Source organism: Convolutriloba macropyga, chromosome 6 (assembly GCF_964194025.1).
Source record: "Convolutriloba macropyga chromosome 6, txConMacr16.3, whole genome shotgun sequence".
Taxonomy (NCBI): Eukaryota; Metazoa; Xenacoelomorpha; order Acoela; family Convolutidae; genus Convolutriloba; species Convolutriloba macropyga.
The window spans coordinates 25197251-25216352 of NC_134473.1; the positions used below are offsets into that span (position 1 = coordinate 25197251).

Here is a 19102-nt window from a genome sequence, read left to right on the forward strand (position 1 = left end):
TCTTAATTTATTTCATTTTGTAGCTAATGGTTCTCATGACTTAGAAAATTATTTTTTTTTGAAAAATACAAAAGTATTACTTAATTTTGACCCTTTTCCTTTTTTTTGTCTACTTGTTACCTATTTTCATTGATGAGAGATAGCATGTCACATAGTTCGAGTAAAGCTCATTTAAACATTTTTTGAGAGGCAAAATATGGCTTTACGGCTTCGACAGCGCTTTCTGGCAAGTTTTGATTGATTTTTTGTTTGTTGTCTCTATTCGATGTTCTTTTTGTAACCGCGTAAAAAATTGAATAATGTCAGTTCTTAATGCCCTCATATAAAGAAGTCTGTGATCATAAAACATTTGAATAATTTCAATTAATATTTATTGGTTTTCATTACTTTTAAATAAATTGTTTTTTAAAAAATGAGTGAATTTATTAACTTGCTGATTTTTTTGTTCTTTTTTGTCTAAATGTTACCGAGTCTTATAAAGGATTGGTTCATATCTTTTCTAGTGAAGTAAACGTTATTTCGTTTAATTTCTGTTTCATTTGACACTCTTTCGACTTTGTTTATAAGTTTTTTTTTTTAAAAATGGACATAAAGTTTTGGATGTAATTAAAGTTTTCTGTATTGTTATTTGATTTTGTGGTTCGTCATGGTTTGCTTTCTTAGTAATGACTGATCTCATCAATCTAATGCAGTGTTTTTTACTCCACTGAGTTATTTGCGTTGGAGGCGATTTTTTTGTTCATACACATTTTTTTAGTTAACTTTTGGAGGTTTTCTCTCTGTTCCTCATTCGGTTGATATTCATGCCAAAAATGCGGATGAGCGGGGTCGGAACTTTATTTGCGAACGCACATTACCGATCCTTCTTGTTATAATATAAATTTTTTTAAAAAAACTGCTTCTTAAAAGTCATTCTTTTAAATTGAAAAAAAAAATTAGAAGCTGTTCTATTCAACTGCATGTTGATATAAAAATTGAAACATTTCTGGATGTTAAGCAATATTCAGTGTGAAAAAGGAGATGAGAATGAAAAACCCGATAATAAAAGTAGCTTCTAATGATAAATAGTGTAGGTTGGTACAATTGGTTTATGCAGAGAAGCTGCTCATCGGCAGTTCTGTTGATGTTGTGTGTAAGTTGGTGCGACATTTCCATTTTTTCTTCTGATACCTTATCCTCAGGTTTTAGTGAATCTCTGTACAATTTAGCTTGACGTGAATGACTTGATGCTTGACTTATTCCTTATTTTAAAAAGCTACTTTTTTACTTTACTTTTTTTCAGCCGTATTTCTAATCATTTAGTTTTTTGTGCTTAGAATTCCTGAGAATCAAATTAGTATAAAAACTTTTTTTGAATTGAAGCTAGTCACTTTTTGGTCATTAAACCGACTAAAGTTGCTAAATCTACTGTGAATCGTATAGAAAGCCATGTAGTATTTTTTCAGGCGAGAAGAACAATTAGTTGTAACGGTTTTGATAGTTTACCTAAATGGTTAAAACCCCAACTATGGTCATATTTGCATCTACATTTTGTGTAGGTAATCATAAGTCTTTCCCTTAGCGGCAAATTGAGTTATTTATTGTTCTACGCTTGATGGATAATTCTCGGAAACAATCTCGGCCGGAAACATTTTCGACCGAAAAGGTCAAGTACGATTTGTTGGCCTTTTTCTAGGCAAAAATTTAGTCAATATATTAATCCTCAAAATTTGCGTTTGTAAAAAATTATTTGGGCAAATTTTGGCAGATAACAGAATTCGTTTGAAAGGCGCGATCTATAAAAATGTGAAACAGTAAAAAGAAATGAAAAATGAATGACTTAGTTATCTAGCTCATAATAGAAAGGCATGAGTTGGGTGCATTTTTTCATGGTTTATTTGTTGTACATTCTGTTGTACAATTAACATAAAGAAGGCCAAAATGCAAAAAAGTTTTAAAAAAAACAGTGACTGACTACAATCCGAAATTTTTTGGAATGTAAAATACAACCGTTACACCAAAACAAGCGTTGTTTTTGATAATCGTCCATTAGGAGCACGTGATTGTCGGAACACCGATAACTTGACAACAATGTCGGAATATCAGATTTAACTGATGCATTTCCGATAATTATCGAGTTGAATTAGTCCAAAACCGGCAAAATTTTAAACCAAGAACACTCAAATCAAAGGAAGCGCAGGTACAACGAGTGCTCTTTAGAGTTAATTATGATTGTGTCAGTCGTTTATAGTCATGTTAGTCTGGCAAAATTTAAACCTACTTTTTCAAAGCAAAATTGGCCTAAAATGAACTAAAAATACGGAAAATGTCAACAAAAACAACGAAAACCTTCGACAAATGTTCGCAAAACTTTAAACATCGATTTGAGTATATTGTTCTTCCCCCATTAAACTAGTAGACTTGGGTTATAATAATTCAGTGCTGAAGTAACATTTTACTATTATAATTACATGAATCAGTAATGAAATACTATGGTTCTAGGATCCGGATGGTCAAGTATCGACAATTAAAAAGAAATTTTTAGTTGAAGATGTGCGTTTTGTTTTTGCAGACCAGACCTTGGGAGTCGACCACAGCCATTGAAGTTCTACAAGACATTTAGAGGACCAGACGGCAAAGTCACTTTCACCTCTGAAACTGATAAAGGTCAGTCAACCATTACTTCTTATAGAATGGGGGGATTATAAGAAAAAAAGGCGACTCTCCCACAGCTATTCCGCAGTAACCACATTTATTATTATTATCATTTTTAATGAATAAAGGCGCTATTGTTCATGTCGAGATAGGTATAGTGTAATGGATTACATAATTGCAAAAAATGGATCTGTAGGTAGCCACCTACCTACATCAACAAAAACATTTGGCTGCCGTTTGTATAGTTTATTAGGTGAGATTAGTTTTTTTTCTTTAAATTTTGCATGCCATAATTTACCTATGAGAGCGAAATATCAATCTTTTTATGATGATCATTATAAAATGACAGGGAAGGAGACAGTCCCCGAAATTTTCGCCAACAGAAGTGAAGGATCTTCGAATAATCAAAGAATGTATCATCAAGGAAGATGGCAGTTATTTGATGTTATTCGGTAGTGTGAGACGAAAAATAACCATTTAGTTGTAAGCTGTCATTGATCTTGTCAGTTTTCACTTACTGAATGCTTGCCAGAAGAAGACCGAAGTAAATTAGTTAAGTCAGACGTGCAAGCTTAAGCGGATTCCTCATGTCTGCATTGTATCAGAAACTTTATTTTGCAACTTTTGGCCACCAACTATGTTCCTGAAGAAATTCAGCATTAAAAGTTTTTCTCAGATTGGTATTTTTTGTGAACATTCGACTGTTTTTGTTCACATTTTCAGTAATTTTTGATAAAATTTGGCACAATTTCGCTAATTTAGTTCAAAATAAGTTGAAATTTTTAACGGCAGAGTGCTGTTGTTACCGTTAGAGATAGAAGAGCGTTGCTGAATTGTTTGATTGAAGTTTTTTTGGCTAAAATTTTTGATAAAATTTTCAAAATTCAAACTTTTTTCCATCAAAAATGGCACAAAATATGCTTTTTGGTCCATTTTGTTAAAGTTTGCCAGACTTAGTGACCCAGAAACCTTAAAACAGACTCCCTAATCTCAAAAAGATCGCTAGTTGCAATTAGGCCTCGTTTGAAAGTCTTCTGGATTTTAAACATTGCTGCTTTTTGCAGATTTAACTCGATAAAAATACAAAACGCATCGTTCTTTTTTTTAATATTTGAAGAATTCCACGCAACAATTGGCCTAATTCGCAAACACTTGGAACACTTGGTCGGTTTGCTGGGCGCGCGACAAAATCAGGGAGAGGTTAGACAATATCATGTATTCTTAGAATCAGAGACTTATTGGTTTTTATTTTGATGCTGCCTTTTTTCAAAATAATTTGCATTTGTTTTTTTAATGTTAATTACTGACAATATTTTTTATTCACGGCTCCGTTAATGACAGCTCCAAATTACGTAAAATTTGAGGCCAATTGTAGATACTGTTTGTTTTCAGGGAACCAAAGTGTTTTTATGGCTTTGAGGAAGAGCTATAGTAAAACTTAACTGAATTCTTGTCTTTTGCCTTCAATTGTTATTCTTTTGGCAGTATAATTTTTAAGTTTGACCACTCAAAGATCTAAATTTCTTTTTCAAGAGGTGGAAATTTTTCTATTCATTCGGTTGTTACCTAAGTCTATTATGTTATTGAATGTGTTTGTTTTAAGGAAATTTCTTTGATTTTTTGAACTTGTCAATTTTTATATATTTTTGGTCAAGATTTTGTTTATTCTCAGTAAGTACAGGTCAATCTTTCCTCGTTATAAAATACAAACTAATTTTGTGGCCGATTGTTTTAACAGAAGGTTTTCTTGCTTTTGGTAATACGAGTTTTCATACAAAATTTTCTGATTTTTGTGCACAATTTCCCATTTTTATGTTGTTTGTTTCTTTTGTCGAATATTGAACAATCTAAGTGAAAAAAACTTTAAAACATTTGAAACTGAACATATTTTTGTATTCATAACATATGGCTGGAAAGGCTCGTTCTCCCAAAAATTGGTAGAACTTTTTTATTTTTGACCGTTTTTTATTGTTAATTTTTGTTGTCATATGCCAAATATTGTGTAATTAAAGGTCTCAGTGGCGAACTATAGATAAACAAATGAACTTAATAACTGATATCGGTAAATAGCTAATAGTTGTTTTGACTTTCGAATTAAATTTCTAAAAAAAGAGTAAGCGTTTTCTTCAACTTATCAATTTTTGTTCTGGTTTGCGTTTTTTTTCGTATTTTACAATGTTTTATCTTTTTCGTAAATTAGCCTCATTATTTCGAGCTTTTTAAAATGTTTTGTTGAATCAAACAATAATTTTTCTGTTGTTTAAACGTTTTAAATGATGTCTTCTGGGCTTAGACAATTTTTTTTCAGAAGATTTTTGTGAAGTTTAGATACTTATCAGTTTTTGGGGTTCTCTTTTTGTTGTCATTTTAAGATAGCCGTTTTACAAAAAGATGATTATGATGTTCGAAAGAGACGAAAATGAAGATGTTATTTTCTCGCGGTTAATATCTTTTAAATTTAATGGCTTCAAAACTGTGGTTTCGAAAAGTTGTTTGTGAAACTTTTGTGAAAGGGGATTAGTTCAGCTTGTATTTAATGTTATTTTTAAAGTCTTATAATTTAATCTCATTAATAACAGTCGCAATTAATTTTCCGAGTAGTTGCAAGACAAATGGTCTACTCTTTTAGTGGAAAGCTTTTGTTGGCTATGAATTTTGAAAATATTTGTTTTTAATAAAAAAAGAGATAGATTTTTGAGATCGGCCAATTTTTTTTCTGTTAAATTGTAGCTAAGCATCTCTATATACAATTCACAAAATTTATTCATTGAAACACAATTTGCTCGTCATTACGATTTGATTTTCCTCAAATGGTCTTTTTTCTTGGAACAACCAGTTTTCATAAAACCAATTTTCGTGATTTTTGCATATTTTTTCATTTTTGCCCTTTTTTGTAGGTTTTTGTTCTCTTTTCACAGTATCACAATAATGGTCGTCACTTGATTTACAAATTTTGTTACCTTAAAAAAATACGAATGAAGATTTTTATTGTTTTTAGTGATCAGCTTAATATTCAATTGATTGGGGTACATCGTTTTCGTGCATAAATTTAATGAATTTAATTCATTTTTTTTCAAAAAAGCAATGTTTTAATAAACTTTGCCCCTTTGCTCATTTCTAGTCGACGTGTTGCCAAGTTGCATTGAGTAAAAGTCCCCTATTTTAATCCAAAAAAGTGCAGGTTAATCTTCTGAGTATAAATTTTATCTGATGCCATTTTGATTTGGTTATTAGTGGTTTTCAAAAAATGGACAAGGAGTTTTGGTCGTTATTAATATTTGTAACTATTTGATTTTTATTGCCGTCTTTTCTGGTAGTCATATTATGGTAGCCACAGGTCTCATAGGCCCTCTAGAGTAGATTGTTTTATTCTTTTTGTAGTTTGTTGAACGATATGTTGATATGCTAATTTTTTAAATCTCTTCCTCATTTGGTAGACAATTAAGTGAAAAATGTAGATGAGCGGGGTCGGAACTTAATGTGCGAACTCACTTTACCGGGACTCCTTGTTGAAATTTGTGGCATTAATCTTGGAGGAAACTATGAAGGAACGGAAGAGTTCAAATTTGCAGCAAATTGTCAAGATTTTCTAAGAAGAAGGTTGTATCTCTTTCGTTTGTCTCAAATAATTTTCATTGATTTTTGCCTGGAACATTGTTGAACTAACATTTATTTTAGGACCTCCTCTATCATTTTTTGGACCTCCAGACATTGTTAATAGGAAAAACGAAATTTTCTTTTTCGCGATGCAACACAAATAGTTTTCTGACTGCCTGGGCTAGAAGTTTTTATTTTTAACTGAACTTCAGATTTTTTGTTTTAATCTTTTGCTTTCAATTTCTCCTCATTTAGGGATGCTTAATTTCATTTCGTTCTATGCCTACTTTCACTTTTATTTTGATAAATTTTACCTTGATGTTTTGCCTTACTTGTTAAAGTGGAGTTGCTACCAATTTTGTCACATTCTACTAATGAAAAAATAGTCTAGGAGTTTTTTTCGCTAGTCAAGATCAGCTGTCTATTCACATGTCTATTCACGAGTTTGTTGTGGTTGAAATAATTTCACAAAATCGCAGAACTTTTTCAAAATCGCGGGCTAGCTTGTTTCTCCCAAGGCTAATGAAAGAAGTCATATTTTTCAGAGGAGGAAGATCAAATAAAATAACATTATATTGTCTTTTCTTCAAAATATTTTTGATGAAGATTTATTCCAAACTATTTTAAGCAGTTTGTGATTCCACCTTTACCGTAGTTGTTTATCCCTTCTGTGTGTAAGAAAAATTACAGATAGATACACAGACTTGAAAAAAGTGAACTTGAATACAAATTTTCCGTTTCGTTAAAGTGTAGAAACGATAATCGTATCCACAAGACATAAACCTCCTTTGACTAATCTTACCGTCAATCAAAGTTTAAGCTGTAAAACCCTAGAAGTTGCGAATGGAATTAGAACCACGTTGATAAACATAGCCAGTAATAATATTGACAGTTACTTTTCAGCTCCAACTCACATGAAACGCAAATTAGCCTAAACACACTTTGAAATAAATTTAAATGTTGAGCGATAATCACTTGTCTCTGGGCTAACTTCAAAACAACTCTAACCACACAGAATGTTACAATTTGATAACAATTTGAGACGTCCGACCATGACAAAATGTTTGATCTTTCGATTTAGTTTTCCAAATTTGGTTTCCCAATTCCTAGGGCCACTTTAATCTTTGGATAGTTTCTTTTATGCCTAATTTTCCTCCTGTTTTGGTTGCAGTTTCATCTTGGAAGATTATTGCCCAACTTAACTGTAAAATTACCCAGTTGATAAATGAAACAGATAGCCGACAGTTTTCAATAATCACTTTCTTTTAATTTTGACCTTATCGACTAATTAGATTACTTTTAGATATCTTGAAAGTGGCAACGTTTGAATTCATTGGATTAGAAAGCTGTAAGAGTTAATGTTCTGGAAGTCGCGATTGAACCGTTATAATAAAAACCATGGCTTTTTTCGTGGAAATTACATTTCTAACTTTCTGATAGAAAAATTGAATCTTTTCTTAACTTTATTGCTCTCGCCATAGTTTAGGAACTAACCCGAGTTTTCTGACTTCACTTTTAAAGGGAGAGATGAAAAGACTGTAAACAGTTTCAATGACCTTAAAATACTTCTTTTATTAACCAAATCTCAGAAAACAAGTGGTCTCTGCGGACGAAAAAGTCGGGCTGAAACATTCTCCTAAGCATGACGAAACGATGCTCTATTGAACTTTAATAAGTAGACATCAAAAATTTTTGAAAATTTTTTTTATAAGTTTGCTTTGCTCAATTTCAAGCAGCTATGAAAAATTTACAGTCATCTCTGAAGCTTTTGAGCTTACTCGTTGAATTTTATATTCTGAATAGTTTATTTCAATACCTCACGCTTTCAAGGTTATTATTACACAAAGATCTAGTTTGGTACACAAATATTGATTATTGAGTCTTCGACGTTTTAGGATTAACAATATACAAGAAACAATGGCAAAAAGCTCTCATTATGTTCTGAGCCCCTGAATTAAAGCCAATTATTGAGTATTAATCTTCGACAGGTATTTCCTATGTTCACCACTTTTACCAAAATTTATCTCATTTTGGCGGAATAATATGACTATACTGGTCAAAAATCTTCAAAAGCACTGAAGGCAAATGTTCGTCCATATTTTGATTGGAAATATCATCAGCGGGAAGATTTTTCAATTTTTTGAAAACAAGTTTAAACGGTACACAACTTTATGCTTGTAACTAGTAAGATTTCTCCGTCGAATTTACTTGTCGTTTTCTCTACATCCTGCTTACTGTAGATTAAAATATTTCCAACTCCACCAAACGGTCTTAGTTGCACAAAAACAAATTAAATTGAAAAAAAAAGAATTAAATTTGTAAGATACGATTCTATAAACATTCCATTTTTTAATCAGTCGGACTGTTTAAAAAGAACTAAAACCGAAGGGAATATCTTTTTTTCTCTGATATAACTATTTTGTGGAAATGAGAAGCTGTGATGACCTGTCTGTTTTGAATTTTCTGCAGTGTTTTTTATTATATACTATTGTGAAAATTCAAAAAATTTCAAAAGAAGATAGTAATGAGTTTCGACTAGACTGTACGTAAAGGCGTCCTGAAATGCTGGAAAAATTTCGAAAACTGCTCCCTAATTTTTTTTTGTTAATTTTAATTGCCGTGAAAATGAGCATCGGAAAAATTCTGGAACTAGCGAAAAATAGATCCCTAAATTTGCTATCAATATTAATTTATGTGAACTTTTTTCTGCGCCACAGTTTGAGAAAGAACTTCTGGAATCCTTGTAATTTGACAATTGACTGCTTACTGGAAGTAAAAATTGTTGGTGCAATTTGTTAATGACGTAGTTTTTGAAATTGTGAAATTGTCGCCGAGCAATTATTGATTGCTTCTTGAACTTTTTTTATCTGCTGTGTTTTGACTACGAGAACACCTCTCTGCAAAACATAAGATTCAAAAAAAAAATTAAGAAGATTCGATTCGAATTCCGACAGATTAACAGCAACAGTCAAAACACCATACAAAACGGGGAAAGAAGAAATAACGAAATTTGTTAAAGCAGTTAAACCTTCAATTTCGTCATTTTCACCATCGCTCGTTTCGAAAAACAAAACCATAGTTTCAGTATTCAGCACTGTTGTTCAATTAGATGTTTGAATCCAACTTATTCTTTGGCTGGTAATTCAGTTCTTATGAAATGTGAATGGTTTTTTCTAAAGATGTTTGAAAGCAATCATTTTTGCGAGCCCCAAAATTTTTATGATATTTAACTGGTCCCAATTTTTGAATCACAAAGTTTAGTCTGAATCAAACACTAGTCATAAACTTCTTTTGGTTGACAAAAAAGCACAAAAACATTGTTTGTGGACGAATTTCCACTGAACTGCGAAATCTTCAACCTTAATTAATGAAAAAATTGTGCAGGTTTTGGCATAATTTTCTATTTTTGTAAATTTAAATGCGAGAAAATTAAGCATTGGAATAGAATTCTGGAACTACTGGAAAAATTGGATATTTTCTGTTTGTCCCCCCAGTCTAGTGCGTGCATATTATTCGCATCCCCAGTCGCACGTGCAAAATTTTTCCATAACAATGTACTATGTCATATACACTTTCTATGATATTTTCGGTGTATAGGGTACTGTGGGCACAAACATACAAGATCCAAAAATAATCAAAATAACTATCTCCAAATTTTACGATTAAAATCAATTAGCAAAATCCTGGTGCTAATTTTCAACTCACAGAATTTTGTCTGAGACGAATAATTGTCACAAATTTGTCTTGGTTGCCAAGAATGCATAAAATTGTTGTTTGTTTGAAATGAGTTCTGCAATTGTGTTCAACTTTAATATAGAAATTCCAAAGAATTGTAAAACTCATACATAATTAATGATTTTTTTGTTTTATTTCACATTTTTTTGACGTTTTGGGAAGTAGTTGAAATTATTCTGGTCATTTCGATGTATTTATTGGGTCTACAAAAATTAGGTAACATTTTTGGTAATTAATTTTTATGTTGAATAGCAAACAAAAACTATTTTTAAACGATATTTTGCCTAAATATAAGTGAACATTAATAGTGAAAAAAATAAATGTGCAAAAAATGTTAGATATCAATAGCTAGCGATTACAAAATGATGTCGAAAAATATTCTATATTGCGTGAACTCTCTAATGACCACAATTAGTTCTTTTCACGTCAAGATACGATTCTATAAACATTCCATTTTTTAATCAGTCGGACTGTTTAAAAAGAACTAAATCCGAAGGGAATATCTTTTTTTCTCTGATATAACTATTTTGTGGAAATGAGAAGCTGTGATGACCTGTCTGTTTTGAATTTTCTGCAGTGTTTTTTATTATATACTATTGTGAAAATTCAAAAAATTTCAAAAGAAGATAGTAATGAGTTTCGACTAGACTGTACGTAAAGGCGTCCTGAAATGCTGGAAAAATTTCGAAAACTGCTCCCTAATTTTTTTTGTTAATTTTAATTGCCGTGAAAATGAGCATCGGAAAAATTCTGGAACTAGCGAAAAATGGATCCCTAAATTTGCTATCAATATTAATTTATGTGAACTTTTTTCTGCGCCACAGTTTGAGAAAGAACTTCTGGAATCCTTGTAATTTGACAATTGACTGCTTACTGGAAGTAAAAATTGTTGGTACAATTTGTTAATGACGTAGTTTTTGAAATTGTGAAATTGTCGCCGAGCAATTATTGATTGCTTCTTGAACTTTTTTTATCTGCTGTGTTTTGACTACGAGAACACCTCTCTGCAAAACATAAGATTCAAAAAAAAATTAAGAAGATTCGATTCGAATTCCGACAGATTAACAGCAACAGTCAAAACACCATACAAAACGGTGAAAGAAGAAATAACGAAATTTGTTAAAGCAGTTAAACCTTCAATTTCGTCATTTTCACCATCGCTCGTTTCGAAAAACAAAACCATAGTTTCAGTATTCAGCACTGTTGTTCAATTAGATGTTTGAATCCAACTTATTCTTTGGCTGGTAATTCAGTTCTTATGAAATGTGAATGGTTTTTTCTAAAGATGTTTGAAAGCAATCATTTTTGCGAGCCCCAAAATTTTTATGATATTTAACTGGTCCCAATTTTTGAATCACAAAGTTTAGTCTGAATCAAACACTAGTCATAAACTTCTTTTGGTTGACAAAAAAGCACAAAAACATTGTTTGTGGACGAATTTCCACTGAACTGCGAAATCTTCAACCTTAATTAATGAAAAAATTGTGCAGGTTTCGGCATAATTTTCTATTTTTGTAAATTTAAATGCGAGAAAATTAAGCATTGGAATAGAATTCTGGAACTACTGGAAAAATTGGATATTTTCTGTTTGTCCCCCCAGTCTAGTGCGTGCATATTATTCGCATCCCCAGTCGCACGTGCAAAATTTTTCCATAACAATGTACTATGTCATATACACTTTCTATGATATTTTCGGTGTATAGGGTACTGTGGGCACAAACATACAAGATCCAAAAATAATCAAAATAACTATCTCCAAATTTTACGATTAAAATCAATTAGCAAAATCCTGGTGCTAATTTTCAACTCACAGAATTTTGTCTGAGACGAATAATTGTCACAAATTTGTCTTGGTTGCCAAGAATGCATAAAATTGTTGTTTGTTTGAAATGAGTTCTGCAATTGTGTTCAACTTTAATATAGAAATTCCAAAGAATTGTAAAACTCATACATAATTAATGATTTTTTTGTTTTATTTCACATTTTTTTGACGTTTTGGGAAGTAGTTGAAATTATTCTGGTCATTTCGATGTATTTATTGGGTCTACAAAAATTAGGTAACATTTTTGGTAATTAATTTTTATGTTGAATAGCAAACAAAAACTATTTTTAAACGATATTTTGCCTAAATATAAGTGAACATTAATAGTGAAAAAAATAAATGTGCAAAAAATGTTAGATATCAATAGCTAGCGATTACAAAATGATGTCGAAAAATATTCTATATTGTGTGAACTCTCTAATGACCACAATTAGTTCTTTTCACGTCAAATATATTGATCAGGCTAAAATGGCTGACGAAAAGGAAAAACTTTAACATAAATATTTTTTTTTTTGGGGGGGGGGGGGGGGGGTCGAAACAGTTGGTCAATTATATCCATCTAGATTTGGTTCTGAATCTTTTTCCATTGCAAGAGAAAGCTATTTGTTGCTTTGATGTTGCTTACAAAACTGATTCAATGAGTAACTTTGAACTTTTTTCGGGGAAAATAATTATAGAATTTGACTGAAATTTTTCCGCAATTTGCATCAATGGAGCAAACTGGAGCCACATTAAGAGAACTCATTTTGTAAAAATCGACCACTGTTTTGCGATATATATGTACATAATTAAAATACTACTTGGTATAAACTGAAGCTCGGAGTGAAGATAGATGGTGAACGCTGACATTATATATAGAAGAGAAATACAAGTTTGTCAATTAAGTACTGTTTTGAAACATTGTTGTTTATGCTCTTGTGACTAAAAAGTTCTCTGGGTATTTTAATTTTCTCATTTTAATTTGAATTTTAATTTAACATTTGTACATAGTAGGTGAAGAGAAATATAACGGAACTGTAAAGGTTCCTTTACAAATGTGATAAAAATCGGCCTATGTAACTTTTAAAAATCGACCTATGCTAACTTTGAACGCTTAATTTTGTTCTACAAAGCTATTGCTTGCAATTTGTTTATGAATTTTGTTACAGTTTCTTAGCCTGAATCTTCATCTGAGTTTTTAATAAGATTTTCTGATAGTTTAAGATGTCAAAATTAAATCCCGCCTAGTTTTGGCGCTATTTATTTCCAATTTGTGGATAAACAACTTTCGCCAGTCTCTCCCATCGGTGACTCCCACATATGTTTACCATTCGCCACTTGTATTGACTTTATCCAAACATATCGAATATATATTATTCTTTGCTGAACTTATTTCTCGTTAAAGTTGAAGTTTCAACTCAGCTCGAACTCTTGCTGAAACTGAAACAAACTAGCATTCTAAGATTCTAAGAAATTTTCGGTGTTGCAGTACAACCCGGGTCGAGACCGAATGGTTATCTTGTAAGAACTTGCAAGTTTCTTGCAAAAAATGGTTAACTTGTAAGAACTTGCAAGTGAATGGTTAACTTGTAAGAACTTGCAAGTCGAATGGTTAACTTGTAAGAACTTGCAAGTCGAATGGTTAACTTGTAAGTTTCAGTCCAAACTGAAAAACACTGAAAACCGAATTTTTGATTAATTTCATATAAGATTATTGGCAGTTATATCAAAGTTTCTTGAATTCATGTTCATTTGACGAAAAAGGACTCCTCTTAAGCTGCACTAGAGAAAAAAATTCCAAAAAATTTTGACTGTTCAAAGTTTCTGACTTTATTAATTTTTATTGAGAAGAAGTTGAGAAGAATATGTTGGTCCATATTAAGAACTTTTGCGCGTGATTAAAATAATAATAAAAAATGTGTTATTGTTCTCTGCCATTTTATGAAAAAATAATTAAAAATTAAAAATTAATAGAGACTAAACTTTTGAGTTTTTTGATAATGAGACCATATATGTTCACACTGATATCAAGATGTTGAACAATTTGGGGATTTGTCTGATTCAGCCGTTGGTATGTTTTCGAATAATTTCCCTGTGAGAATAAAATGTCTACTTGACTCAACTGGAAAACAGTAATATTTGAAAAACCTATGCCCCTCGATTGAGACAATTAGACAATGAGAATAGTTTTTTTTGGAGAAGGACACTGGTGGGTGAGTCATCTTAAATTCTGTTGAAAGCAGACTAACTTTTATTTTTGAAAATCCGTTTTCAATAAATGCAAAATTTCCAAATATTATATGAGCAACTTGCCAAAAGGGCTCTAAAGTTGTGTACAAAATACAACCAACGAAGAAAAAAAGTTAAAATTGTCAATTGATAATTATAGATTTTATTGTAGCATATAATACGGTTTAACCACAAATTCTAACATAGGGTAAACAAAATATGTATTCGAAGATGGGGAGATACTTATCAACTAAAGCAGCGTAATGTTTTTAAAATGGTCGACTAGCCGGATAATACTCATAGGTATAATGCCAACTGCGAATCTAAACTGATTTTTTACAATCTCCTAAAAATGCAAACAACACACACACATATTCATTTATTGGTGTTGTTAAATGCATCTCTGAGGTATTTTTCTTGATTTTGTTAGCAACTACCATTTTGTCATAGAGAAATAAAGATCAAATGTGGCTTCTACAAGCTTTTATATACAATTTTTTTAAAACACTATCAATTTTGAAAAAAAAGAGTTCGAATAAAATGTTGAATAATGAAGAAAAATGATGAATAAATCTGCTGTTCTGAACATTTCTGCTTTAGAGGGATTTTTGGTTTGTTAAAACTACAGTTATTGCATAATTCGAATTGTACTGATTTTGTTCTCATTTCTTCAACACATTTCTTCATTTTTCGACTTTTTTGAGGGGGCGACCAAAGTTTTCCAATTTATACCAATAAAAGCAAAAACAGGCGAGAGTTGTTGTTGTTGTTGTGTCCTAAGTGTTTTAGGCTAACACTTTGATGTTTTTTTGCAATTGAAAAAAAAATTGCGTCAGTATTTTATCGTAGAAGTATAGGTTTGTTCACTTCGAATGCTGAACACAGACAAACGGTCCTACTAACAAAACAAAGACTTTCTTCTATTTTTATTTTTTGAATTATAGGAATATTGAATAATTTTTGGAGTGGAACAAAAATTATGGAGCATCATTTTAGTTTGATTTTGCCCTTTGCAAAACAATCGGTTGTTTATAGTTTCCTTTTATTATTTTCTATTAATACATTCCATTTTAATTTTTTTCAATTGATTTTTATGCAAGTTATAGGAATGCTGAGTATTTTTTGGTGATGAACAAAAATTTTGGAGCATTATTTTATTTTGATTTTTGCCCGTTCCGAAGCCATCGAGTGTTTACCATTTTATTTTCATATTTTCACTTTCTTCACATTGTAGAATCTCCATTGCATTTGAGTTCCTTTTAAGCTGAAGCTTATGTGAAAAATCCAAAACTTGCAGTAATTTATAAAACCAAACAAAATATTCATCAAAAGCAATTTTAAAGTTTCTTTATTTTTACGTTTAGAAAAATATTTCTACAGTTTATGTTTTTCTGACCAAAAAGCGGATACAATAAACTCATTAAACAGGATGTTTTTCCCTTGAGAAGTTTTTTTGAGTTATAAACTGTTTTTGAAAACTGTAAAAAAAAGTAACCATCAAAAATCGTTTTACCCATTTTGTAAGAGCTATTAGGTTTTACAAGAAACATTTAAAAGAAATAACTGTTTTTGTCCACTAAAGTAGAAAATTTCTAATATCAACTTATGCTATAAAAATAACGAAATAACTATGAACTCGTTTAGTTTTTGTTCTCAAATAAATTTTCCGACCATTGCTTTTTTTAATAATTAAAAGCCAATCAGCAGACATCTTTTTTTCTCTCTCTCTATTTCACTTCTGCTTTTTTTTGTTTTTGAACTGTTTTATATGCAAAACACTCAAAGTACAGCGCTCTGTAGACCAGTTTTTTTGCTTTATTGGCAAAAAATCTCTTTTAAAAATTCACAAAATTGACATAGTAATATGACTATAAACATATACTTAGAAATGAAATTCATTTGCAAAATTTTTGACAGTTGCCAAAATTTGGATAATTATACACAACGATTATAGCTAATTAACAAATCCTAACTCTTCATGTATTTGGTGTGAAGTTTTTTTTTTATTTAGCTTGTATGGAGACCATTGAAAGATCATAATCTCATGTTAACATTTGGATTTTTTTATACATTTTCAGCAGAGGTTTATGTGGAACTTCTGAACATTGCAAACAATTTTCCAAAATTAGTCGAAATACGAATCTAAATGTAATTTTATTGGTTTGTGCAATTATGTTTTGAGTTGCCAAAATCTAGAGTTTTCGCTTTTTTTTCGGTATTTTTAATTTTGTTTTGGTTTTATCCTGGTTATATTTCTGAATTTTTTTTTCAATTTGTTCAAGCAGAAATATGAAATGCGGTTTCTTATTGAAGTTCTTGCAATACGACTTTAATTTCTCTTAGGGCAAATTTAAAAGTCACTGAGCCAGTTTTTGCTTCGAGAGTCTTTTTCTTCCGCAAGCAATAATTTTAACTATAGAACTCTACACCATAGCCAAGATGGTGATCAGCTGTCCTGAATTTTTTAGACACAAAGTGTTTCAGTTTTCAACCGTGTTTTTTTAGGAAAACGATATTCCTCGTTACCAACACGCATGAGCTAAATTTATTGTACTCGATAGATTTGTTGTCTGAATTTTCCGGCCTGTCTAAATTTGAAATTGTGGAAACTTAAAAACTTAACGAAAACACGTAACGGATTGCTCGGACTGCTTTAAATAGAGAGAGTAAAATTTTTGCTTCAGTATTCACAAATAATCGTACTATTTAGAGCAATCAATCTATCTTCTTTTTTGTCTGAATCTATTCAGTTTTCAATAACACTACTATAAGCTCAAGCTTACTTGAGAAACACTCGAAACGAATAGCGCCATCGCAACTAAACCCCCCCCCCCGCACGCATTGCAACCTGCATCCTGACATGGTTCTATACAACAATCCTTGTTCTTCATTCTTCACCATGCCAAAAGCTCTTCACCATTTTTCCATTCATTTTTCGCATGTGTTTTGATATTAACGCCAACAGACTGTACGGGTCTATATACTATTACGTGGTATATTACAACTCTAATTCCATCAAACAAATACATAGGCACATAGAATGTATTTGAACTTAATTAACCCTCGTGTTGTTTTGTCATTATTTTGCTGTTCCTTCTTCTCAAGGTCTAATTAGAAGTGTCTTTCACTCTGTCTAATCCAAATTGAGATTGAAATTCCTCCTCAAAATACCACCACACTTGATCTTGTTCACTTTTGATACCCTTTCTTTAATTTATTACCTATATTTTCTGTCCATACTTGTTCAAATGTAATTTCCTTAAATAGCAACTTTTAACATTTCACAATAATAGAAATTTGAACTAATTTTCCCCTTTTTTAGTGAACGAATTTAACATTTTTTGAAAAAAAACTAACAATTGTGACATACCTGTGAAATTTTAATTTGAACTAATTTTATTTTGTATGAATTACTTAATCTTTCTCAACAATGGAACTTTATCGCTTATAATTTAATTTTGCAATTGTGCGATATTTCAGACAGTGAAGTGATCTTTCTGTCAGTCAATCGGTTTCTTTTGACAGATTTACAACAGTTTAAAGAAAAAACTTATTCTGTAATTATTTTACTCGGTTTATTGACTGTACATGCTACAAAAATAACCTTCTTAAATCATTCAGCCCTAAATTCTATTTACGGGAGCGCTGAGATAGAAATAATTTGATTGAAAATTTTGATTCCCCTTTAATTGGTCCAAAATTCGCGGAGGTCCAAAATTTTTCTCCTAATTGGTCCAAAAATTTCGGGGAATTGATATCCGCGAGGTTTATTTTTAAAAGACCCGTTTAACCATTGAAAAGCCAGACCTGAATGTAACAAAGCGATCGATCGAGCAAGAGTTGGAAGGGAGCTTCTTTTTCACAGGTAACGAAGCTAATCAAATTAAGTCATACAAGTTAAGCCCTTGTTCCGATCAATTAGATGAAAATTCCCTTTTTCTCACCGACACTCCATAATTTGCATTTCATCAGGTTTTAAAGGGTTAGCATAGCTTAGCATATTTTCTCCAGCATTCTGGCCTCTTTCTATTTTTGTGAACTTTTTCTGTTGAAATATGCATTTATAGTATAAATTTGCAGATTTCTTGTCGCAGATTCGATTTGAGGATAAAAGCAGCTTTTGAAGGTGAGTGGCTAAATTAAGAATTGTCCAAAATGGACTAGTCCAAAAAATCAAGGCTGAAGTTGCAATGTTCACAAGCCAAAGTTGAAATTGGAATTTAATAAGTTATATATAGTTTCTTCTTTGAATTATTGTTTAATTGCCAGAGTTGCTCAATAATTTCGTCTAAACAATGAATCAAAGAGCGTTTTTAAGCCTGCTGATAACGATACAAGTTTCGCATTGATCGGTCAAGGTCAAGTATGAATTGTACATTTTACTGGTAGTCTTACAAGGATCATATAAGATTACTTTGATTTTATGCTGTTTTCCTCAGTCTCTTATTAAGCAATTTATAACTAAGCAAAGTTTATGACAAGTTTTGTAATATTTCCTGGAATTCATACCAAGATCATGCACGTTTTCTCAAGGTTCATTCCAAAGCAAATTATATTATAAATTGTTTATTGTCATGTATTATCTCAGAAAGCGCTTACCAGGAAAATTGCATTGCTTGAAGTCGTTCGATTTATTAGCTATAGGGAAATGTATTTACTGTCTCCAATTTCATATTTATTTATACCTACTATCAATTTAGTTTTAATTATGCCGTTTATTTCCTAACTTCGGTCTCAACAAACCAACTTGTGTCCAAGTTTTGCTCTTGAATCAAGTTTTTTTCACCGCCTGAATCGAAAACTGTTCCTCTATTCAAAAGTTACTTTGTTTGATGTCAGACATGTTTTTTTGCTTTCAAGGGCAAGTTAGCTTTAGGCATTGAGTCTTTTGAATCGCCGTCTGCAGTAATTCAATTGATATTTCACTCACTGAAATCTAACTGTTATATAGCGAAGTGTTTCTTACTTCCAATAGCGTCTGTTCGAAACGAAATTTCAGAACAGTACAGATATAATTTGATTATGAGGCAAAATGAAGCTTTTGTAAAGTTGAATATTTATCCCTTTTTATTCGGCGATTGCAATAAGATCAGCTCTCTTAGACTG

At 31.3% G+C, this 19102-nt stretch overlaps 1 protein-coding gene across 9 annotated transcripts in view; it reads left to right on the forward strand.

The window, feature by feature from the left end:
* Positions 1 to 19102, forward strand: part of LOC142341591 (uncharacterized) — a 499295-nt gene that overhangs the window by 171649 nt on the left and 308544 nt on the right. For all 9 annotated transcript variants that reach the window (XM_075392645.1, XM_075392646.1, XM_075392650.1 and 6 more), the window contains one exon: positions 2552 to 2646. In XM_075392645.1, coding sequence (XP_075248760.1) covers positions 2552 to 2646 — 95 coding nt within the window. The remainder of the gene's footprint in view (positions 1 to 2551; positions 2647 to 19102) is intronic.